Genomic DNA, 26800 nt, shown 5'->3' with positions numbered 1-26800 from the left:
AGATAGAGAAGAATTTGGCTCTTAACCCGACAGACAAAGAATTAGTTGATCAACGGGAGAAGTATAAAACAGAAATGGAATTGTATGCGATTAGAGAAGCAAAAGGTGCCCATGCACGGGCACGTGTAAAATTTATTGAAGACGGGGAAAAAAACACTAAATATTTTCTCAACCTAGAAAAGGCTCGAGCAAATAGTAAAGTAATGGATAGACTAACTAATGAGGAGGGACAAGTATTGAAAAAAAGACAAGATATTGTAAAAGAGCAAACTCGTTTTTATTCAAATAGATACAAAAAAGAATTAACTTTGATGAACAATATGTTGAAATGTTTTTACAAGACGTAGAAGTTCCACAATTGACCGAAGAACATAAAAATAGCATTGAGGGCATTTTAACTGAAGATGAAATCACAAAGGCTTTAAAAATAATGAAAAATGGCTCAGCACCAGGCGGAGATGGTCTAACAACTGGTTTTATGAAATTTTTCTGGTGTCAGATAAAGACAATGGTTATATGTTCCTTGAACGCCGCTTTTGATAATGGTCAAATGTCTCCGACCCAAAAGAGAGCAGTTATAACATTAATACACAAAGGGAAGCAACTGTCAAGGGATGATCTGAATAACTGGCGACCAATATCTTTACTAAACTCAGATTATAAGTTACTGGCAAAGTGTCTAGCAGTACGCCTAAAAAGTGTGCTTGGAACAATAATTCATGAAAATCAGTTTGGTTTTATGAAAGGCAGAAATAGTAGCACAGCAGTTAGAATGATTGATGATATAATTACACATCTCAAACAAACGAACAAACCAGGGCTACTCCTAGCTCTAGACTACAAAGCTGCTTTCGACACAATATCAAAAGAATACATAATGTATGCCTTTAAACGCTTCAATTTTGGTAACACTTTTGTTAGATGGGTCACTACGCTCATGAACGAAACAGTAAGTTGTGTAAATTATATGGGGTGGTTGTCAGAGCCTATAGAAATGAACGCTGGAATTCGACAAGGCTGCTCATTCTCACCAATGGCCTTCGTGCTCGCCTTAGAGCTGCTGGCAGTCAAGATGAGGGCAGATCAGTCAGTTAAAGGGGTATTCTTGCCATCAGCCAATAGTACTAATCAAGAAAGACTATTGAAAATGATCTTGTACGCTGATGATATTACGCTTTTTCTGAAAGGCACTGATGATGTGCAAAATGCTCTGACATTGGTGTCATATTTCTCCAAGTTCTCAGGACTGGCTGTGAACAGATTGAAATCGGAGGCCATGTGGTTGGGTTCACAGAAGTACTCTGAGGAGCAGCCATGTGGCTTCAGATGGAAATCAAAAGTCAAAATTCTTGGTATATATTTTAGTAATAATTTAGAAGCCTCGGAAATCGAAGAAAACTGGACGGAAAAAATTAATCATATTCAGAGCACAATGATTAAGTGGTCTAAGAGAAACTGCAGTATAATGGGAAAGATTTGCCTTGTAAAATAACTTTTGATCCCTCAATTAACACATGCTTTGCAAGCTTTGATTATACCCGAAAAGATCATATGTAAACTGAACTCAATGTTTTTCAGATTCATTTGGAAAAAAAGATTTTCAAACACAAAAGCCTATGAAAAGGTAAAACGAAAAGTTATGTGCCAGGAAACAAGTAAAGGTGGCCTAAATATGATTGATTTGGGTGATTTTCAAAAATCCTTTGTACTTGGATGGTTTTCGAAATTACTGCAACCAAACGAAGAAGCTTGGAAAAGTATTCCACTCAGTATGTTCTCCAAACTCGGAAAAAATCTATGCTGCTTTCAAGCAAACGTCAAACCAGCCTTATTTAAAGGGTTGGGGTTGATTACAAACAAGTTCTGGAAAAGCGTTTTAGAATGTTGGCTTGACAACCATGAAAAGATATTACCATGCGTGAAAAAAATGACCCAGCTGGAGAATTTATGCCTATGGAATAACTCTCTAATTGCTTATCGTGGCAAGACAATGTTTCTACGTGATTGGGTTACATCTGATATATGCTATGTGAAGGATTTATACGAGAATAATATGTTTTTACCATTTCACAGGATTTGTGAAAGAGTTGGGCATAAACCAACAAGACTATTTGAATATGGGGCAATTCGCACAGCAATAGCATCCCTTTTTTTGAAGATGAATGATAATGGAATACAAGCTATGAAGGTAATGGATTATCAGAAAATAAGTACATTTAAACCCAGGCAGTTTCGTAAATTAATGGTGGACGCTTATCAAACTGACACTATTGCAGTCAGTTTCTGGAAAAGAAAGATGGGAATTGAAATAAACAAGGACATTTGGCAGATAGCAAGCAACGCATCAAAAGAAGTAAGATTGAGACTGCTACACTGGAAAATAACTCATAACATTTATCCAACGAACATTATATTGTATAAAATGGGAATTGCTGAGAGTATTAGTTGTACACATTGTACAGAAGAGACAGATTATATCGAACATTTCTTTTATTATTGTATAAAAATAAGCAAAGTGTGGAATCTTGTTGAAGAAGCCTTCTTCACCGCTTGTTCAAAAAGAATTCATGTTGATGTGCGGGATGCCCTATTTGGCCTAGTTAAAAGGAATTCTATTTCATCCGCTGAAGCAGACTATGTCAATTTGCTGATCTTGATTGCAAAAATGTGCATAGGTATTTATAGATACGGTACCCCTTTAGAGATCGGATGTATTTTTGAAAAAGAGTTAAGTTTAAGAAAAATAATTGACTTGTGACTCGCATATATGTTGCTATCTGTGAAATTGAAATAAAGAAACGTTAGGCCGAGGTAACAAAAGGAGAAATGATGACGGAAGAAAATATAGGACAAAATGTATAAAAAAAAATAAAAAAAAAAAGGTGGAGAGAGAGAAGATAGAACGAGAGGAGACAGTGAGAGAGAAAAAAAAAAAAAAGAAAGAAAAAAAAAAAAAAAAAAAAAAAAAAAAAAAAACGTTAATTATAGATTACGTCCAGTGAACGATTTTCCAGAATTACCCATTCTATTTTTTAGTAACTTCGGCGTTTCGGAAAAGCCTTATTGGCGCTTGTTTCACCGCGCGTCGATTGCAGGTAAGGCCAAAAAGAAAAATATGTCTGTTTCCGGTAACATCGCCGAAAAAAAAGGTCTTTCGGTCGGGGTTTTTTTCGTGTTTTTTTCTTACGTTTTGTTAACGTCTTTTTACGGTTTTTTTGTTTTTTTTAACGCTTCCTTAGTTTACTTACAATTATTATTTTAGCACATGTTTTTGACCTAGATATATTGAAACTAAATAAAGTATATTTGACTTCATATATTTTTTGTGTGTGTGTGTGTGTGTGTGTGTGTGTGCGAAAAGCGAAAAAAAACTTTAGGGTCAGCGCTTAAAAATAGGGTCGGTCGGGTTACCTGAAACAGACATATTTGTCTTTTTGGCCTAATGATCGTTAACCACTTCTAATTAATGTACTCCTGTCAAACATTACAGACTCTTCTGACTGCTGAAATCAAAACAAAAAGCGTACATAATATATTCATAAGCTTCTCTTGCAGTGGTAGTATATGTTTAGTTTACTTCCTTGTATCTAAAATACTACTGTTCACATAGATGTCAATGCACTATACCTTTCATCTTGTAGAGAACTACCAGCAGCATGACAAGAATTAGGATCCCTCCCACAGCACCAAGCACGGCAATCACAACAACGTCTGGCCCGGCATTTTCTGGGGGGAAACAATGACACACACAAATTGATCTTGCAACATTTTAATGGGAAAGATCAAATCAAATCAAATCAGCATTAAAAATGTAAAACAAGTCGCGTAAGGCGATAATACAACATTCAGTCAAGCTGTCGAACTCACAGAATGAAACTGAACGCACTGCATGTTTTCAGTGAGACCGTATACTCGCAGCATCGGCAGTCCACTATTCGTGGCTAAGCAGTAACATTGAAAATCCAGAATAGCGCGGTAGGGGTTCCACTGAGCAGGATAGCACGCTTTTCTGTATCTCTATTCTTTTTAACGTTCTGAGCTTGTTTTTAATCCAAACATATCATATCTATATGTTTTTGGAATCAGTAACCGAAAAGGAATAAGATGAAATTGTTTTGAAATCGACTTCGGAAATTAAATTTTAATCATAATTTTCATATTTTTAATTTTTAAAACTTGTTTTTAATCCGAATATAACATATTGTAACGAATGCTGTTTGCTCTTGTTGATTGTTGTTGTGTGTGAAAATGAAGACGAAGAATAAAACAGACACAAATTATTCCGGGTTTCAAGATTCAGATTTAATATGTTAATAAATTCGTATCGTATCTCATTCTCAGTGTATCATTCATTCACATGTAAAATAAGAATGATAAACAATAACTCCGCTCTGGACTATCTTCTCTCCGTTAAATGACCTCGATCCCAGAAGACATAGAGTGGAATGACTCTGATTTCTTTCGTAGACTGATCTCTCCTGTAGACTATCCCCGATTTCTCTTTTCCCTGATTTCTCCCGTAGACCCAGATTTCTCCTGTAGACTGGTCCTAATTTCTCTTTTCCCCATTTCCTCCTGTAGATCAATACCCCGTCGTGTAGCTTAGAACCTATTATATCTCAATAGTCCCGTCTCGAAGAAGCACCGTCTTCGTAGCGTAGAACAGTCTAAAAAGTCTAAAAACACATTCCCCGATTTCTCCTTTCCCTTCTCTATTTATCCCCTTCCTTGTTTGTTTACCTGTTACCGCTAGCTACCGCTAACGTTTCGATCGTCCATAACGATCTCCCTTGTCTGTCTACGTTACCCCAATACATGTCCTAACAACATACACAACATACCTTGATTCTGCTTATTGTTCTTCTCGTCCGGTACCTCTAGCAACGAACCGACACTCTCGATCGTCTTAGAGTCAAGGCGATCGAAGATGTTTGTTTACGTTTCTCTAGGTAACTTCTAACAACGCTCAAACTATTTATCTTACCGAACTAAATCTCTATTTTACTTTCACTCAATCATTATTCTATCAATGATGAATTAATTCTAAAATGCGTAACCATATTTACATGCACATTTCACAACACAACATTCCTCTATCGTTCTGCTTCGATGAGATCTAAGTGTAACACCTTCTCAAGTCAAAGCGACCAAAAAGTGTTTGTTTACGTTTCTCTAGGTAACCTCTAACAACGTACAAACAATTTATTTTACTAAACTAAATCTCTGTTTCCTTTCACTCAATCATTATCTTATCAATAATGAATCAATTCTAAAATGCATGCAATAATATTTACATGCACATTTCGTAACTCAACATTCTTTTATCGTTCTTCTTTGATGAGATCTCGAATAACACGTCATCTAAAATGGCGTCATCGAAGGGAAGATTACGTTCCATTGTCATGATGTGTTCATCTCATAAGAATGCGATCGATACGAACACGATTCCGAATAAAAACTACATGAACTAGTCAGCGAAAGTTTCCTGCTACGAACTGTGCAGTGGTTTTCTGGTGAGTACATCCTAACACAGTTAATATCATGACATTTGTCCACAAGTCTGCCAGTCTTTCACGTGTGTCAACGAAGAACACTTTTAGATCTGTATCACATGTTTCTCCGTATAAAAGTTAGATCCGCAAATGTTCAGGTTAAAGTTTCTGGATAATACTAATAGGGCCATCTGTTACAATATGTATATGTTTTTGGAATCAGAAAATAATGAAGAATAAGAGTTTTTGGATCGTTTTATAAAAACATAATTTTAATTACAATTTTCAGATTTTTAATGACCAAAGTCATTAATTAATGTTTAAGCCTCCAAGCTGAAATGCAATACCAAAGTCCGGCCTTCGTCGAAGATAGCTTGGCCAAAATTTCAATCAATTTCATTGAAAAATTAGGATGTGACAGTGCCACCTGAACAAAACGCCGGACATGACGTCATCCAAGACATTTATCCAAAAAAGGAAAAAATCTGGGGATATCATTCCCAGGAACTTTCAGGAAAAAATTCATTAAGATCGGTCCAGTAGTTTTCTCTGTACCGCTCTACAAACACACACACAGACACACACATACACACACACATACACCACGAGCCTCGTCTCGATTCCCCGTCTATGTTAAAACATTTAGACAAAACTTGACCAACTGTAAACATGAAAATCAAGGGAGGCAACTAACAGATGAATGATAGTAAAACGTTAACATTACACATTCAGTGACGCATATCTTGTAGATAAGACAGGATTCAGATGAGATCATTTTTCGTAATCCTTTTTTCTTTGTGTTTAATCTGTAAAAATGAGATCTGGTAATTAGAACAATGTGTAAGTTTAACGAAACGAGTACACTGAAGGTCTTGTAGTGTAAACTGTGCATTGACCAATGTTGCCATGTGGCTGTGTTTGCCGTCATTGAGTAAACGCTCAATTATGCTGCACAGCAAATGTCAATAGGAAGCGACCAGTACAGTTTGTAAACACCACCCCCCCCCCCCCCCGAAAATATGTGTTTTTTGGTTTAAAATGAGCTTCTAATTAAAAAAGACCCCGCAACGTTTAGTCTTCTATATATGATTATACTAGAATGAATACCCGCTTCGCCGGGTACCCGGCTTCGCCGGAAAGAAGTAGAGCCGAATGATACCCGGCTTCGCCGGGAAGCAGTCGAGCCGAGGTAGAGGCTTCGCCGGGATAAAAGCGTTGTGGACAGTGACCTTCTAAAAATAGTAACGGGAATATGGATTGACGCCACACGAAGGAAGGGAGATAAACGCAAAACACTGGAGAAGATAAGGAAGAGTTACTGGGAATGGATCAGAAAAACCTAAATCGGTTCAGCGCTGCGCGCTGAGAACACGTGTTGAAAATTCTCATCGACCAGGTTGTGACCGGGGTCTACCTGAATATGCCCACCAAATTTGAAGCAGATCCATCGAGAACTTTGGCCGTACATCGCGAACACACACACACACACACACACACACACACACACACACACACACACACACACACACACACACACACACACACAAGTCGTATATATATAGACTAGAATGAATACCCGCTCCGCCGGGTACCCGGCTTCGCCGGGAAGAAGTAGAGCCGAATACCCAGCTTCGCCGGGAAGAAGTGGAGGAATACCGGGCTTCGCCGGGATGAAAGCGTTGTGGACAGTGACCTTCTAAAAATAGTAACGGGAATATCCGGCTTCGCCGGGATGAAAGCGTTGTGGACAGTGACCTTCTAAAAATAGTAACGGGAATATGGATTGACGCCATACGAAGGAAGGGAGATAAACGCAAAACACTGGAGAAGATAAGGAAGAGTTACTGGGAATGGATCTGGGAAGATGAATAGAAAAACCAAAATCGGTTTAGCGCTGCGCGCTGAGAGCACGTGTTGACAATTCTCATCGACCAGGTTGTGTCCGGGGTCTACCTGAATATGCCCAAAAAATTTGAAGCAGATCCATCGAGAACTTTGGCCGTGCATCGCGAACACACACACACACACACACACACACACACACACACACACACACACACACACACACACACACACACACACACACACAGACACAAGTCGTAAAAAAATATATAGATACGGCTTGTGTGTGTGTGTTCGCGATGCACGGCCAAAGTTCTCGATGGATCTGCTTCAAATTTGGTGGGCATATTCAGCTGGACCCCGGACACAAACTGGTCGATGAAAATTTTCAACACGTGCTCTAAGGGCGGCGCGGCGCGGTGAACCGCGGATACGGCTTCTGTGCCAAGGGAAACAATCTACGCAATTCAACAACGTTAGGTTACTGAAGCAGCAGTAGCTTCCCTTCTACTTGAAACCTGCCGAGTTTTAAATGTTGGTTTAGATCTAAGTATTGCAATTTGTGTACAAAATCCCTCCCATCTTCAAAATATTGCCACTAATACTACCCCTCCCATCGTAAATATTCATTGCAACATTAATAGTCAGGAGCTTTGCCGGTGTTTCTGTGTCTGTCTTAAAAAAGATCAAATCACTTTCAACACTGTGCTCTTTTCTTGGCTTACCAACCACCACCGCATTGTACTCTCTTGCGAGTCATTCAAACTGGTCGATGACAATTTTCAACACGTGCTCTAAGCGCGGCGCGGTGAACCGCGGTGAATACTCTGTTTCGCGATACGAATTACGAAGCTAAACACTTTTTTTCCGGCTCTACTTCTTCACTTCTTTCACTTCCGCCACACAACAAAAACGAATCTAAGCAGCGCTTTTCTGCACAGGTAGTACATCTAAGTATTGCAATTCGTGTACAAAATCTCAGGTGGACCCCGGGCACAAACTGGTCGATGAAAATTTTCAACACGTGCTCTAAGCCGGCGAACCGCCACGCTGCATACTCTGTCTCGCGATTCATCTAGTTCTTTATATATACGGTGTTTAGTGGCTTGTTGTCAGATCAGCTTGTTATCGGTCGCAAGGGAGCATTTCGTTTTCTGTTTGATGTTTATCGTCAAAAGCCGACATTGATAAAGATGTAACAAATGGCGATATACTCCCCGCGGACAGACACGAACTGCTGGTCTGACAAACATCGTTTTTGTTATCATTTTGGAAGAGCAAAAGTTTATATAACAATAATTGATAAGAAACCATATTGGGAACATAAATTTTAGAATGCAAACCAGGGCCTCAAAGCACGTCAGAAGTGTAAGTTATTACGTCATACTTGTGTGTGACGTCAAACGTAACCTGTTCGTAGCTTTTCTTCCAACCTAAGAATGTACTAGCTGCCAACATTTTGCGGGTTCAGTGAGGTTTTAGAATTTTTCTTTTATTTTAAGTGTATTGAGACATTTCCTTGTGTAATAAGCGAATATAGAGTTAAGTTGCAAATTGACTATGAGTCGTTGCCGTAATTATCAACATTGATTGGGTCTTACAGATTGAATGATTGCAATCGTTGTCCTAGTAAACACGAATCCAAAGCCGCGATGGTTCTACATGTAAAATAAACAGTCTGGTTGGTTGGCTTTTACTTTGACAATCCACGTTAAATATGGAGCTAATAACCATTTACTACCTCGACTTGTCATTCAATATTTTTTTTTTTTTTTTTTTTTTTTACCAAGCTGGTTAAGAATAAAAACGTGTGAAAATAATGACAAATGTTTTCATTCAATCCAGATGAGGGTAACGAAGATGACGGTAACGAAGATGACGGAAACGAAGATGACGGTAATGAGATGACGGGCGCTTTCATTTCACCTCACATCACAGTCAGGAGTCGCCTGACGGCTCTGCCAATTGTTCTCGTACACATTCTAGAAAAAGCAGGTGACGTATTTGACGGTGATGGAACGCCAAGGTCAATGGTGTGTCTAACTTGCCTCTTAGCTAGACTCAGACGCACCTGAGCAGTAAATCAAGCCCTGTATTTAAACTAAACCTTGTGACGGTTGTTTCAAGAATATTCGTGTGTAAAAAGGTCCCAAAATGGGATTTAATCATATTTTTGAAAGACGTTACTGTTTTTGCGCCTATTTCCCTGGACATTGATCTTTAGCCATGGGGTCGACGCACTATAACGAAAATAACGACAGCAACAGACCTGATGGTCGTGTTATTTAAACATTAAAATAACTGCCGCAACATCACTGGTGGTCGTGTCATTTAAACATTAACACGAATGAAGCAACAGCACTGGTGGTCGTGTCATTTAAACATGAAAATGACTGAAGCAACAGCACTGATGGTCGTGTCATTTAAACATAGAAATAGCTGCAGCAACAGCACTGATGGTCGTGTCATATAAACATTAAATTAACTGCCGCAACAACACTGATGGTTGTGAGTCATTCTCCAAAACTGGGGCTGTTTCATCGTTACGTGCGCATCATTGCGACACAATTTTGTTAATTATGCAGTCATATTAAGTAATAAAATGTTGTGCAAATTATTGCTTGAAAAGCATCTATAAAGATTTTTACAAAAATTTTTTTTCAATATTTGTTTCCATTTTTGTTAAAAAAAAAAATCATTTATTTTTTATTTATTTTACATGCTTACAAATAAACATTGGCACGTACATAATCATACTGGTGAGAAATTGGCTATGTCGAAGCAATCCGGGTCTGCATCTTCGCCAGTAGCAAAGGGCCTTACGAACGTACCCTTCCAACATGTCAACTACACCTTCTTTTTTCGTGAATGACGTCATTATCACGATACATTGTGAAAAAACGTCACGCATCTGTATGGCTGGGTGATTATAAAGGGGCAAACGTGAAAATGTATGCTTTTATTCAGTTGAATTGATGCTAGCTTATAATAAAAACGGCCGTTACGAACGCATGACGTGCGACACAAAACACTCTTTGAGACATAACATTTGTCCAAAGTGTGTCCTTTTTGAATTAATGCATTTTCTGCATCTTCAAGCTGCACTTATTGACTTGATCGCAAAAACATTAGTCATTGTAAAGAAATTCATTTGGTTACAAAGGTCGGAAAAATCTAAGTGAGCGTGACAACATTCGATGCGTACGTAACGCTGTTTTCAACTTCATTGTTTTGGGTCTCAAACACAAAGGAAATAACAACAATTGCACAGGAATGAACCTTTATCGTTTCACAAAGTGACCTTTCAACAAATCATCTAAAATCAACTTTTCGTGTAAATGAACTGTAGCTTCCAATATATGTAAATGTTCCCATTTTTTTGACGTCATTTTCGTTGATTTACTGACATTGTTACACTATGTTAAATATCAAAATACCAATATGTTAATTCATTTTGTTGTGGGTGCTTCTTCAAACATATCTTTATCCAGATAAACAGGGGGAAAGGTCTAACCACATTTGCTTCTGTGAAAATTTAATTTTAAGTGACCAACCTAAGATTTCACCAGCTTTGGAGAATGACTCTTGTGTCATTCAAACATTAAACTAACTGCAGCAACAGCACTGATGGTCGTGTCATTTAAACATTAAACTAACTGCAGCAACAGCACTGATGGTCGTGTCATTTAAACATTAAACTAACTGCAGCAACAGCACTGATGGTCGTGTCATTTAAACATTAAACTAACTGCAGCAACAGCACTGATGGTCGTGTCATTTAAACATTAAACTAACTGCAGCAACAGCACTGATGGTCGTGTCATTTAAGCATTACACTAACTGCAGCAACAGCACTGATGGTCGTGTCATTTAAACATTAAACTAATTGCAGCAACAGCACTGATTCTCGTGTCATTTAAACATTAAACTAACTGCAGCAACAGCACTGATGGTCGTGTCATTTAAGCATTACACTAACTGCAGCAACAGCACTGATGGTCGTGTCATTTAAACATTAAACTAACTGCAGCAATAGCACTAGACTGATGGTCGTGTCATTTAAACATTAAACTAACTGCAGTAACAGCACTGATGGTCGTGTCGTCTAAACATTAAACTAATTGCAGTAACAGCGCGGATGGTCGTGTCATTTAAACATTAAACTAACTGCGGCAACAGCACTAGACCGATGGTCGTGTCATTTAAACATTAAACTAACTGCAGTAACAGCACTGATGGTCGTGTCATTTAAACATTAAACTAACTGCAGTAACAGCACTGATGGTCGTGTCATTTAAACATTAAGCTAACTGCAGCAACAGCACTGATGGTCGTGTTATTTAAACATTAAACTAACTGCAGCAACAGCACTGATGGTCGTGTTATTTAAACATTAAACTAACTGCAGCAACAGCACTGATGGTCGTGTTATTTAAACATTAAACTAACTGCAGTAACAGCACTGATGGTCGTGTCATTTAAACATTAAACTAACTGCAGCAACAGCACTGATGGTCGTGTTATTTAAACATTAAACTAACTACAGTAACAGCACTGATGGTCGAGTCATTTAAACATTAAACTAACTGCAGCAACATCACAGATGGTCGTGTCATTTAAACATTAAACTAACTGCAGCAACAGCACTGATGGTCGTGTTATTTAAACATTAAACTAACTGCAGTAACAGCACTGATGGTCGTGTCATTTAAACATTAAACTAACTGCAGCAACAGCATTGATGGTCGTGTTATTTAAACATTAAACTAACTGCAGTAACAGCACTGATGGTCGTGTCATTTAAACATTAAACTAACTGCAGCAACAGCACTGATGGTCGTGTTATTTAAACATTAAACTAACTGCAGTAACAGCACTGATGGTCGAGTCATTTAAACATTAAAATAACTGCTGCAACAACACTGATGGTCGTATAATCCAAATGATATTGCATGTAATCATAAAGAGCTTGTCTATGTTTTTAAAACAATTTTATTTTCTTAAAAAGTACGCCCGGGCAGTAACGTATATGACTAGGAGATACAAGTACGGTAATTAATATGTATCAATGTGCCGCGGTAAGCTCACGGCCGACCAAAACGAAAGTGGGAAAAGTTAACATCTGTTCATATTAGTTGAAGGAACCCTGGGCAACGAAAAACTGACATGGTAGCTTCTGATTGTAGTGACTTTTTATTTGGAACACTCACCAACGGGTAGAGGAGGTTCTTCCTGTACTTTCAGTATCACGTCCACGTCCACGTCCACGTCCACAAAGACTGACTCAAACTCGTGGTAGACTTGACGTCTGTACACTCCCCTGATGTCCCGCATCTGTTCGTCGGTCAGGTCGCTGGTGTTGATGTAGGCCAGGTTGGTGCTGACGTCGTAGATGACGTGGGGCGGAGCGCTCACTCCCTCGTAGGTTCTGTTATTGAAATGCCACTTGTAGGCCACAGGGTAGAGTTTGTCAGACGTGGCTACCACGGTCAGGTTGACGATGTCGCCTCTTTCTATCGTCTGCTCTGGTAGTGGTTTTGCAACGACTTCAATTGGCACTGTAACAAACATAATGCAGAATGGTCGTGTTTGCATGGTGTGGGAAAGCCATGTGCACACACAATGCAGTCACAAAACAGGCTGCATGGAGACATAACACACAGACATACGCGAGTACCCTCAACCAATCAAATTACCTGTATGACCTCAAACCTGAGAGAATACAGTGGTGGCGCAAGAACATGAAGACAAACAGATCACGACATTATTAACGTTAACATAAATGTACTAACTGATACGATTGTTTCATAACATCTCACCGTAAGGATGCAAAAGGAAATGCATGTCACCCTGACATCTCAATGATAAATCACAAAGCTAACAGAACCAAAACTGAACAAAACGTTACTCACGGATGACGTTGAGACAGCCGTCACTAAACTCCTCCCCCACACTGTTGCCGACGAAGCACTGGAAGCAGGCGATGTCCGTGTTCTTCTGGGCTGACTTCACTCGCAGTTCTCGGTTCTCGTTGGCAAACTCAAACTTGTTGGGATCTAAAACAACACAACGATAATGAGACATGATGCATTACTTTAACCCTATGAAAGTCTGGATGTAGATTTTCATATTCTGCTGCATTCTTCAAATGTTACTGCAGTCAATCCTGCCCTGGTGACGACCTCTTGATAACGACAACCTCCCTACCCACAACCCCAAGGATCGTCCACGATTTGTCAATCCAAAATTCACTTTTCTATAGTCTTTCTTTCTTTCTTTTGTGTTTAACGTCGTTTTCAACCACGAAGGTTATATATGGCGACGGACCTTTCTATAGTGACCATCTGTGTATAATTACGTCATAAGCACCGCCTAATCAAGAACTCACCTCCATCTTCAATACCGGTAGTCGGTTTTTTTAAATTCCGTGAGCATCAAAGAGAGCGCCTGAGTACCAGTCAAACAACTTGTGATAATGCATGTTTTAGCTACTAGGGACTACCCAAGTTTCCTCTCAAGACATCAAAGAGACCGCCCCATAGGTTAAACTCGGTCACTGACCCCGGTGCAGGAAGTGTTTCCTCTCTCAGATCTCAGATATGACAGGGGAACCACCTTTTATAGCTAAAACTGGGTCATTGACCCCTGGGAAGAAGGTGAGTGTCTATAAACAAGGCAACCCAGCTATCACAATGGACCTGCCTTTGATCTCACACACAGAGCACACATATTTCCACTCTCTATTCTTCCTTTGATGTGCCGCGACCGTTTGTTACTGGTATACTTTTTACATTTAGTCAAGTTTTGACTAAATGTTTTAACGTAGAGGGGGGAATCGAGACGAGGGTCGTGGTGTATGTGCGTGTGTGTGTGTGTGTGTGTGTGTGTGTGTGTGTGTGTGTGTCTGTCTGTGTGTGTGTGTGTGTGTGTGTGTGTGTGTGTGTGTGTGTGTGTAGAGCGATTCAGACTAAACTACTGGACCGATCTGTATGAAATTTGACATGAGAGTTCCTGGGTATGATATCCTCAGACTTGTTTTTCATTTTTTTGATAAATGTCTTTGATGACGTCATATCCGGCTTTTCGTGAAAGTTGAGGCGGCACTGTCACGCCCTCATTTTTCAACCAAACTGGTTGAAATTTTGGTCGGGTAATGTTCGACGAAGCCCGGACTTCGGAATTGCATTTCAGCGTGGTGGCTTAAAAATTAATTAATGACTTTGGTCATTAAAAATCTGAAAATTGTAAAACAAAAATTCTTTTTATAAAACGATCCAAATTTACGTTTATCTTATTCTCCATCATTTGCTGATTCCAAAAACATATAAATATGTTATATTCGGATTAAAAACAAGCTCTGAAAATTAAATATATAAAAATTATTATCAAAATTAAATTTCCAAATCAATTTAAAAACACTTTCATCTTATTCCTTGTCGGTTCCTGATTCCAAAAACATATAAATATGATATGTTTGGATTAAAAACACGCTCAGAAAGTTAAAACGAAGAGAGGTACAGAAAAGCGGGCTATCCTTCCCAGCGCAACTACTACCCCGCTCTTCTTGTCAATTTCACTGCCTATGCCGTGAGCGGTGGACTACGAGTATACGGTCTTGCTGCGTTGCATTGCGTTCAGTTTCGTTCTGTGAGTTCGACAGCTACTTGACTAAATGTTGTATTTTCGCCTTACGCGACTTGTTCAATTGTGGTGCGCCCTATCGGCCCCCTGCGCCCAATGGGTGACTGGATTACAATTTTTTTTTAAAAGAAGGGGGTGCACCTTATGCGCTGTAGCGCCTTGTAACCCGGAAAATACGTTACCACTTTTGGTCGGTCCAGACCTGGGAACCCCTGTTTTGCACTTAAAGTATTCTCAAACAAACTTGGTGTATTTTCAGAAAAATGAGCGTACTCCACACGGCATATGAACATCCATGATTAAAGCATGCTTCACACACGTCCGTCACACCATTGATTAAGTTTACCTATACATTTAAAACAAATGCTTGTTTTCAATGTTTACTGACAAAAACTGTAATCATGTGTCAAAATACTGGATCGGCTTCGAGATGGGCTTGTGAAGAAAAGTAGTCTAGGAATGTTTCTGGTCGTATTTTTTTTCCACTGACCGTACTGATCGTATTCTCGACAATCATGTGTACAAAATACGGCGAAATTGTATGGGTTCCCAGGTCTGTCGGTCCCTGTGGTGGTCGTTATAGACAGGGAAAAACAACAACTGATGAAATGGTGATGATCTGCAACAAGGCACTTTGGCCTCATGCTTTGCACAGATCCACAGAAACTTACCGTATGACATGTCCAGACGGTATCCGTTCTTAAACCACCTGGGGGGATCAGGGGGGACCTCGCTGGCAGCTGACCTTGCCTCACAGTGAAACACAGCGTCTTTGCCTTGAGGGACAGTAATGGATTGCAGGGCTTTCACCCAGATCGGGGATGCTGGGAAAAATAGGACAACCGTCAAAGCATTATAACACAGAGTAGGATGGAATCACATAAAATCATTTATAATTTTAAAGAGGAACTCTGATGGATAGTGTGCATGCACATTCACACACATCAGCACATACACATACACACCCACCCACCCGCACATACACCCACGCGCACATATGCAAATACACACACACGCACGCCCACACAGAGTATTCAACATACATGTGACGTTGAGGGTCATTCTGCCCTCAGCTGTTCCAATCGCGTTGTTAGCAATACAAGTGAAGGGTTTTTCATCGGCCTCCACCAGACTGGCAATCGTCAGCACTCTGCCGTTGCCCTTAATGGTGTAGCGGTCAGTACCACTGACGATTGTGTTGCCAGCATTGTCCAGCCATTTTATGGTTGGTACTTCATTGCCTGGGTCATTTACACTGAAAGACAGTCAACAAGAGTTTAAAATAAAATGAAGTTTACTGATGATAAAAGCTAGATATAACACAAGAATCTAAGTAAGCATACAATAACCAGCAAGGTTTACGGTGGAACCCCTCTTTTTCCAAATTCAGAAATCTGAGAAAATCCGGTCTTAAATAGAACAGAGCCTTAACATGGGGGTACATTTAGAGGTTATAGACAGATAATCTAATAAAACAGGGTCATAAATGGGATTGTTCTGCAAAGACAGGTGAATGGTCTGTGCGATTTGTCAAACATTTAGACTAATGAATTTGACTGATTTTTAACAACTGACAATTGTTTGTTACACTTTCTCCATGGTAACACACATTCCTCTGAACTTGACATTGCTAAAAAAAAATAAAAAATGAAAAGTTATGTTATATTGAGCAACAAAAGAAACGTGAATTCTCTTTAGAAATAAGTTTAATTTACATTTGAAAATTGCAAGGCTAAATTAAACACCTGACATTGAAACAAATCAAAATAAAGGTGAACAGTTCTTTTAACACTCTTATTGGGTATGGCATCGTCTTTTGTTGCCCTGGGCAACGCAAGCCTGGTCGGAAGGTCATTATGACTTATGACACACAGCGTTGGTCACAATCTGACAACCGCCGCCTGGTGAAGTGGATGCGTTAGTGGATACCATTTTCCCGACCAGGATCAAGATTGTGGAAAAACACAGGTCCAAAAGTTTGGCTGAGGCCAACTACATGCCATACCATCACGTTTAGTCCACCCTCGGCATTGTGTTCCATGATGCAGCCATCAACATAACGCTGAATTCTTCTTCTCCTCACTCTCACGAGTTCATTAACATGATTGATGCATCAAGGGTCATCATATCAGTGAACAAAATGTTTTGTTATTGCCACCAGTTCCAGTTAAGTGATTCTGGGCCAACTGTTGCGCGCCACATCACGCCTTCGAGGAAGGACTTGTCCTCTAGCTGGAGGTTTTGCTCAGCCAATCTTCATAGGTATGTCTGGCCACTGATGGGACTCTGGTGGTTCCTGATGATATTCCTGGCAGTGTCAGTGGCTGTATGGAATCAAACTTGAAGACGTTGTCGCAGGATCTGGCGATAATGTCTTATTGAGGTACCGCTAGGAATTCCACTCAGCACCGCGTTGCGTAACTTCCAGAACTACCTACCCCCCAAAATTACAAGGTGTAATGACCAAGCCAAAAAGAGTAATCTGGTGGAAGAAGGTGAAATCAAGATTCCATTAGGCAATCATTTCGCACATTGTCACTTCTGCTCAGACAATTTCTCCCTCCAGTTTTGTTACTGTATCACTCGACTCATACTTCCTGATAAAGAAACCGGTAATTCGAATGTCTTTGGTCTTTTGGTTTCCATGAGATCTTCTTACTGCATCCTTGTGACAATTTGTCCCAATGTGCAATGAACAGTCATAGTTTCCATTTTTACATTTAGTCAAGTTTTGACCAAATGTTTTTACATAGAGGGGGAATCGAGACGAGGGTCGTGGTGTATGTGTGTGTGTGTCTGTGCGTGTGTGTGTGTAGAGCGATTCAGAGTAAACTACTGGACCGATCTTTATGAAATTTTACAAGAGAGTTCCTGGGTATGATATCCCCAGACATTTTCTTCATTTTTTCGATAAATGTCTTTTATGACGTCATATCCGGCTTTTTGTAAAAGTTGAGGCGGCACTGTCACACCCTCAATTTTCAATCAAAGTGATTGAAATTTTGGCCAAGCAATCTTCGACGAAGGCCGGACTTCGGTATTGCATTTCAGCATGGAGGCTTACAAATTAATTGATGACTTTGGTCATTAAAAATCTGAAAATTGTAATTAAAATTATTGTTTTATAAAACGATCCAAAATTACTTTTGTTTTATTCTTCATCATGTTCCGATTCCAAAAACATATAAATATGTTATATTCGGATTAAAAACAAGCTCTGAAAATTAAAAATATAAAAATTATGATTAAAATTAAATTTCCGAAATCGTTTTAAAAACTATTTCATCTTATTCCTTGTCGGTTCCTGATTCCAAAAACATATAGATATGATATGTTTGGATTAAAAACACGCTCAGAAAGTTAAAACGAAGAGAGGTACAGTAAAGCGTGCTATGAAGCACAGCGCTACCGCTACCGCTACCGCACCAAACAGGCTCGTCACTTTCACTGCCTTTTGCACTAGCGGCGGACTACGTTCAGTTTCATTCTGTGAGTTCCACAGCTACGACTAAATGTAGTAATTTCGCCTTACACGACTTGTTAACGTGTGCATATGAAAAGTCACTGTGGCAAAGGGAACACAAGACATGATTTGGTCCTTTTGGTTAAGGTCCTAGGCATGACCACAATTCCATTTAGCTGCCTTTGTATTTCTGTTGAATGGCTTTCTTCTTTTTCACAGCAATCCCTTTACCACCACTGTGACCAGCTTCCTCATCAGATTTATCGTCCGTCTCATGGGGACTCAGATTTCCACTCGTCTCTCCATTTTTGCAAATGGCGTCGTCTATCTTGTATGTTGCTGAACAGACCGGAAATGACCGGATATTGCCCAGATGATCTCGCGCAGGTGCACACACAAGCTCTGCGAGAGCAACAATACAGATCGGATTTACATCGAGACGAGATGTGAAAAATCGTACTTTTGGTTTCTTCAAAATCGTACTTTTATTGTGGAAAGCGTGGTGGCGTAGTTTGGATTAACAATAATAGTAAATTACGCCCCAGTCGTAGGGGTAGGCAGTGTCAGCAAAACATTGCTGAAGGTGATAGACAGTTGACATAAACACGGTTGTCTGGTGTTTGGGCGATGTCAATCTTGGCATCCTGGCTGTTTCAAAAGTGAGACTGGTAGCAAGCGTGCCATGGTCTCTTTTAATTGCTGATGCATTAGTGAACACATCTCACACACCAGTTTTCTCCTGCTCCGCTTGTTCTTTCATAATCCTAACTCTAAAATTGTTCAAGATTTTTTCAATAAAAAAAATGCAGAATGTTTTCGCATTTCTTTTGTTGCTCTGTATTCTATCACTAGGAATTGTTCCATTAAATGTCTGCTCTCATGGCTTGATTGAGCTTAATATTACCTCCAATTGCATTATCTCAAGTTGCCCTTCTTTGATGCCATCAAAAGAAACAATTGGACTACAAAATTAAGCACAAAGGGGTTCAACAAAAAAACAAGTAAGGAAAACTTTGAAGAGAAAACAAATTAACGCTTAATGATACCAGGCAACATTTCAAATATATAATCTAATTCACCCCAAAGACACACATCATATTATGCATCCATGTGCATACATACACACACACTCCCCTCAAACACACCCACAGACTCGCACACACACTTACTATCCACTAAAGAAACATTCCAGGTGTCCTTCAGTGTTGCGTTTAAAGGTCAAGGCCCCATCTCCCGCAAGCTTCGTGGAGAACTGCAAGGCAGGCTTCACCTCTGACACTGTAACCAATGACAGTGGTTTGAGCTGGCGTTTTCAACAAAATAACAGATGCTGTCTTTTTTCAACAGTGTAAACTAAAGTGGCAACAAACAACATGAAAAAATAATGCTAAAGACAAACAAAAGATGTTGTAATTTTTGTCACTCAAAATGGGCGAAAAATTGCTGTGGCATTGAATAATCAACTGAACTTGCTTCTTTGTTCCTACCTCCCAAAAAGCATTCATTCACATTACCTCCGTAAAAGAAAGTTGTGATATGAAAAGAGTGCCAGATAACAAAAATTGTCACAATACATTTTTTCCACAGTTTATAACACTTGTATGCTAACTTTCACCAGATGATGTTTTAGTATACACAGTCCGAATAATGTGGGTCTTGTATGACCCATACTTTTTATAAAAGGATTAAACATAAAAGGTGTCAGTCGTACACGACCTATGCCATCTGAATAGGAATAGATTAAGGGTGGAGTTTTTTCTGATCTCCCAGGTCAAGTTATGTGCAGACCTGCTAGTGGCTTATCCCCCTTCGTGTGTACAAACACGCAAGCACAAAACCTAGTGCGCACAGAAAAGATACTGTAACTGATGTTATAGTTTGGTGGGTTATAGAAACATGAAACTACCCAGCATGCTTCTCCCAAAAGTGGTGTATGGCTGCCTGAATGGTGGGGTAAAAATGGTCAAACACGTAAAAATCCACTCGTGCAAAATCATTAATAAACCTTGGAGTTTCAACCCAAGCAAAACTCAGTACAGTTTAAGAAATACAAAGTTTATCCTGTGTCTCCGACCCAGGAAGCATAGTGAAGGTTAAGGGCATATAACTCTTACTGGAGGCTGTCTTCGTGACCACCAGCCTTGTTCTTCCTCCCAGCGTGAGCTTCCCTTCAACCACGTTGGACATGGCGCAGGAGTAGTATCTGTTGGACTGCTCGTCCGTCCCAAGCACGTAAGTGAAGTGCAGTGTTCCTGAAAGTCATTTTCGAAGCACAGTCATATTCCGTTTTGGAAAAAACAAAACATTTTCTGACACTGGAGGAATCTTGGCTGAGACGGAAGTTATCCGTACCCCCCCCCCCCCCCGCAATGCGCACATCAACCAATCCTTCCATGTACTAAAGTCAATGTTCATGCACATAATTGTGCTTACGCAGTGTCTGTGTTTATGTCATTGCTAATTTTGTAAGCGCACTTTGAAGAACACACATGCAACAATAGGTTCGAGGTGAAATTAAGAAAAGAACCTAAAACGCAGGTGGAAGTTGAAGAAATAGTGTCAGATTGATTCTCTATCACTGAAACACACACACACACACACACACACACACACACACACACACACACAGACACAGACACAGACACACACACACACACACACACACACACACACACACACACACACACGTACACACACACACACACACACACACAAATCACACCTTTGTTGTCAATGAAGACCCGTTTATCTTCCTCCACTTCAAGAAGATCATCTTCACCCTCCACCGTGTACCACTTGAAGGTGGTGGGACCGTAGTACTTTGGCAGGGTGTCCCCACACGTAATGAAGACGTAGTTTCCTTCGGTCGCTGTTTTCGTTCTGTCTTGATCCTTTGTCCACGGTTTTATACCTATAAACACATATTGTTTTCAATATATATCATTTGTTATAAATAGATACGTAAGAATGTAGATACACTGCAAATTACAAGTAACAGTGCTTCCTACGTACGCTTCTCCTTAAGTGTCACGCCCTCACCCCCCCCCCCCACCCCCCCCCCCCATCACACACACACACACACACGTTTATACATGGGGGTCCTTGGACCCACTCAAAGGAACTTGAGAGGGCCAAAGACCACTTCTCATTCTCATTCTTCTTCTTCTTAAGGTTACAAGGGTTGTGACGCTCATAGTCTCAGACCTGCTGATGCTATCAATTGGTATGTTCGGCGCAGGTCTTCCACAGTTTAGGAGTTGTGCTCTCTGGTCAGGTCTGATCACGCAGGGGGGCAGAGAAAGGGCAAAGAGAGGGCACAGACAGGGCAAAGAGAGGGCAGAGACAGGGCACAGGGAGGGCAGAAACAGGGCAGAGACAGGGCAAAGAGAGGGCAGAGACAGGGCACAGGGAGGGCACAGACAGTGCAGAGAGAGGGCAAAGAGAGGGCAGAAAGAGGGCACACCGAGGGCACATACAGGGCAGAGACAGGGCACAGGGAGGGAACAGACAGTGCAGAGAGAGGGCAAAGAGAGGGCAGAAAGAGGGCACACCGAGGGCACATACAGGGCAGAGACAGGGCAGAGAGAAGGCAAAGAGAGGGCAGAGAGAGGGCACACCGAGGGCACATACAGGGCAGAGACAGGGCAGAGAGAAGGCAAAGAGAGGGCACAGAAAGGGCACAAAGAGGGCACACATAGGGCACACAGAGAGCATACATAGGGTTCACAGAGGGCAAAGGGATGGCAGAGACAGGGCAAAGAGAGGGCAGAGAGAGGGCACACATAGGGCACACAGAGGGCATACAGAGGATTCACAGAGGGCAAAAGGAGGGCACAGGGAGGGCACATAGAGGGCAGAGAGAGACCTGTTCCTATTTTTGCTTACAGATGGCATATTCCTCGCAGACACCCGATGTTTGGAGAACTCATGTCAATGTCATGCCGACATTTGGGTGTTCCCCCAGCCCTTCACAAAAACATTATCATGTCAAAAAGCGCCACATTTTAGCAATGACTTGGTGGATTGCTTTGAAACTTTTAGAATATATCACCAACATTCGAGAGATTCTTCGTGTGTAAGTTTGGATCGTTACGGTTGCTTATTCAGATATGACGCAATGTTTTAGAAAATGTTGTTGAACTCATCATTGAATTGTTCCCTTGTGTCCAACAAATTCATGACTTTGCATGTCTACAGATAAATGATTGATACAGATTCTGTCTAAGTTTCATTTGTGAGTAGCCGCTGGTGTTAATTTGCTAGTCATGCAAACACATGAGAAAAAAATGGAACGTTTACGCTGTTTCGCGCTGAGAGCTGTTACCGCTGCGTGCCTCTTAAAACATGCTAGGGTCACGCTTGGCTGGGCATCGCTGTGGCAGCAGAATCATCGCTTATATATCAAGCGTGTTTACAGGCGTAGCAAATGTGCGTCAGTGCTTACGCACATACAACTTTCGCAGTGTGTGTATCAATCATGTTTTAAAGACATTCAAAGTCATACATTTTTTGACGCAAGTGAACAATCCTATGACAAGTTTAAAAACTTCGAAAAATTACATAACAATACAAATGAATGAAATAATCCAACATTTTGCTCGAAGTATTTCTAGTATGTTGGTAAAATATTCTGAAAGTTTCAAAGCAATCCACCAAATCATTGCTAAAGTGCAGCCTTTTTTGTCATGATACCCCTAAAAAATGACGCAAAAAGTCTCGTTTTTGACCGCTCTTGCGATCGACACCTGCATCAGTAGGAATAGCATAGCACGCGAAATTCGCAAGGTAGCTAAACTAAACAATGTGTTTAGGCTAGATCATTGGTTTCACTCTCTTCTCGTATGTCAAAGTTGCAAAGTTTTGCATATTGTAATTGTTTTTCTATTTTTCATTCGGCCCTTCCGTTTTTGTCTGGTCTATTTTGAGGGTACCCTTACTTTAGCGGCGGTCACGTGATCCCTGTAAAAGAAATATTTAATCCAAAATGTGATCCTGAAGGTTAGGCAAACGGCCTTATCTGGCATATAAAGTTGTAATGAAATGACACGGGGATTAATGCTTTGATTTAGGTTTGAAATACTTTTTCACGCCCCCCCCCCCACCCCCCCATTCTGACTGTGTGAACTAGTGTTATCTATCCCCACTCTATCTTCATCCTTTCTGCGTGGTTCAATACCTAGCAGCAATATGGAAAGCTCTTATTGTCTGAAAATATGTACTCCATCACATGTATCCATGTAAATAGATATTCAAACATGTGCAAAATAGTAAATCGCAAGTATAGAAGGTACAGAACGACACTGTAGAAAACCAATAAAAACAAGGCAAACGTTCCTGAATTAAGCCCCCCCCCCTCCCATCCCCCCTCCCTACCCCCTCCTCCACCCCCATTCAGATGCCCCCCAACCAGTAACTTCCTGTTAGGAGTGTATTCACATCAAATCAGAATCAAGGTCACAGTTAAGAAGGAACGTGTGTATTTCAGCACCCATCAACACCCATCTAATTATCATTAACATAGCAACAACACCCATCTAATTATCATTAACATAGCAACAACACCCATCTAATTATCATTAACATAGCAACAACAGCCATCTAATTATCATTAACATAGCAACAACACCCATCTAATTATCATTAACATAGCAACAACACCCATCTAATTATCATTAACATAGCAACAACAGCCATCTAATTATCATTAACATAGCAACAACACCCATCTAATTATCATTAACATAGCAACAACACCCATCTAATTATCATTAACATAGCAACAACACCCATCTAATTATCATTAACATAGCAAAAACACAAACTGCGGGACTTCAACAATCAAGAACACCTGCTTTTCGACTCCATAAAATCACCTGAAGTATCCACACATAGTACCATTTCTTGACATGCAAATGTCAGCCAGTGAGGAAAGGGACACTTACGTGCTCGGCGCACTTCTATCTTGTGTGAAATGGCCACGGCGGACAGACCGTTAGGGAAGGTGTTCCTGGCCCGACAGTTGTAGAACCCTTCTTCACGCGTGGTCAGACCCTGTATGGTCAGGAGGCCCGTTGACGGGTCGTAGGTGATGGCTTGGTTTGTAGGTTCAATTGGAGCGCCATTCCAGTACCACTCGTATCTGTAAACAAAAGGATCATGCTCCTGACAAGCAAGTGTTGTGCTAAAAGAAGTCCATGTGAATTTCATCATCCCATGGGGCCACAGCGCGTAACGGACAACCTTATTTGCTGACTTGGCTGATACTTGCTCTGCTAGTGGCTGTGTGTTTCCTTTTCTCGTGCATTACAATACACATAAAAGTAAGTATGTGGCCTTAGCTGTGTCATGGCAAGCGTGATATATTCAAAGTTAAAGATAACCACAGTAAAGCTGACCTGATTCCTAAACTGGGAATGGAAGCAGACGAAGAAGAGGGGGGGGGGGGGGGGGGAAGAGAAGGAGGCAAAACGAAGACACACAAAAAAGGAGAAACATTACATAAAAAGCAAATCGTGTGTATTTATCAGACAGGAGAAGCATACGTACAGCGGTGTAGGTTGACCAGAAGCTCTGCACTGCAGCGTGACGTCCACACCTCCGTCATAGAACAACTCTTTAGCTGATGCAGGCTCCAGGATCTTGGGGGGCTCTCGGACTGTAACACACACATGATGTAAAGTTTGATAAACCACAGGTAAATTGGACTGTGTACATACATGATATAAAGTATTATAAACCACAGGTAAACTGGACTGTGTACATACATGATACTTCACAGGAAAGCGTGCTTTTCTGTATTCTTGTTAACTTCGCAATTTCCGGACAACATCTACTTTCCCTTTGAGACTGTTCTGTTTACATTCGACACTATCAAAACCACTTTGCAATACTGAAATAATGTTTTCCGTGTTCGAAAGCTACAGCCAATCGTTATTATATCCCTTAGGTACAGGTTTTATAACATTATTCGCACATGTAAACAATAGAAATTAATTAATGAACGCTACGAAAAGGGCAGCCTTTAAAACGTTATTGAGGTCACCCCGGGCGAAGCCGGGCTCTGAATGCTAGTCAACAAAATTCACACTTGAGACTAAGCAGGAATGTTGATTTCACTTAAGTTAATTTTGAGCTTACTGTCATCCTGAGCGCGAACAAAGAGGAAGACAGAGAGGAGCAGTATTGATGCCAGGCGTGTCCCTCCCGCCATGTCTTCTCTCCCTGTGTGTCGTGCAGGGCAATGGATCAGTCTTGTAGCAGCAGCGCCAAATACAACCCTGGAGGCTGCTGTGTAGAGATGCCGGTGTAACACGAGAAAACTACTCCCACGAGATTTTTACTCCGGAGTAAACATTTCGTACGAAAATATTACTCCCTTTACGAAAAAAACACTCCCCCATTACACGAGAAAATTACTCCCCAAGACATGTGAGTTCCGAGTAAACATTTCGTACACAAATGTTACTCCCCTGACGAATAAATAACGAATACATTACTTCACCCTAACACGAGCAATTTAACTTTCCATGCCAGGTGTACGAAATGTCTACTCCCTTGTCCCCTGTTAGTCTTGGTGGTGGAAGGGGTGGAAGGAGGGTAGCGCGACATTCGTTTGCGCGAGATCACTTATTGGCATAATCCCTTCGCCCGCATCCCGTTTTTGCGTACGAGATTTTTACTGGAAGTACAGAAAATGGGGAGTAAAAATTTCGTGGAGGTAGTAATTTTGTCGTGCCTTGGGGAGTTCTTTTCTCGTACGAAAAGTGTACTCGGAGTAAGAATTTCGTACGAAATATTTACTCCGGAGTAAATTTTTCGTGGAGTAAAAATTTCGTGTTACACCGGGGTGCGCCCTCGGTCAAGCCTCACAACTTTACTCTGCAGATAGGAAGCAAATCCCGAGTCCTTTCTAGACACACTGTCACCCACGGCTGCTTCACTCAACCGTTGGATAACATAACAAATCAATTCCTGCTTTTGTGATACATTCCCACACAGATACAAACTGAAAAAGAAAATCAAAGTGACTGCACACTCAGAGTTAACTTTCCAGCCCACGTTCCACTCGGTGTCATGTCAAAATGGCGGAAGGCATTATGAATCATAACGTATGACGAATAAAGAACGCGTCCGCGAGAAAAAAAGGAGTGGCGCTCCTTTCCGGAAAAGACTTCTGTCAATTTTGATTCAGACGGGTCCGACAAACCTTTTGAAAATCACGACAGATTTGACACACAGGACACGGGTTGGGTTTTGTTGTGGTGTCCTTTGTATCTTCACAACTCACAATCCGCAGTGTGAAGTGAGTGTACACTATCATAAAGGGTTTCCCCGTTTGATTTTACTGACTTCCGGAAGCAAA

General features: G+C 40.7%; 1 protein-coding gene across 1 annotated transcript in view; it reads right to left on the bottom strand.

Moving 5' to 3' along the window:
* LOC138979398 (neuroglian-like) overlaps positions 1-26560 on the bottom strand; it is a 31568-nt gene extending 5008 nt beyond the window's left edge. Inside the window, exons 1-11 of the mRNA XM_070352112.1 lie at positions 25576-26560; positions 24985-25093; positions 24381-24577; positions 21161-21349; positions 20553-20690; positions 19608-19716; positions 16019-16230; positions 15647-15799; positions 13247-13390; positions 12545-12892; positions 3628-3726 (exon numbers count right to left, since the gene is read on the bottom strand). Coding sequence (XP_070208213.1) covers positions 3628-3726; positions 12545-12892; positions 13247-13390; positions 15647-15799; positions 16019-16230; positions 19608-19716; positions 20553-20690; positions 21161-21349; positions 24381-24577; positions 24985-25093; positions 25576-25648 — 1771 coding nt within the window. The 5' untranslated portion in view covers positions 25649-26560. The remainder of the gene's footprint in view (positions 1-3627; positions 3727-12544; positions 12893-13246; positions 13391-15646; positions 15800-16018; positions 16231-19607; positions 19717-20552; positions 20691-21160; positions 21350-24380; positions 24578-24984; positions 25094-25575) is intronic.
* Positions 26561-26800: the final 240 nt, after the last annotated feature.

This window comes from Littorina saxatilis, linkage group LG11 (assembly GCF_037325665.1).
Source record: "Littorina saxatilis isolate snail1 linkage group LG11, US_GU_Lsax_2.0, whole genome shotgun sequence".
NCBI classification, from domain to species: Eukaryota; Metazoa; Mollusca; class Gastropoda; order Littorinimorpha; family Littorinidae; genus Littorina; species Littorina saxatilis.
Note: the sequence above shows the minus strand (reverse complement) of the source record. Positions and strands in the feature narration are given on the sequence as shown.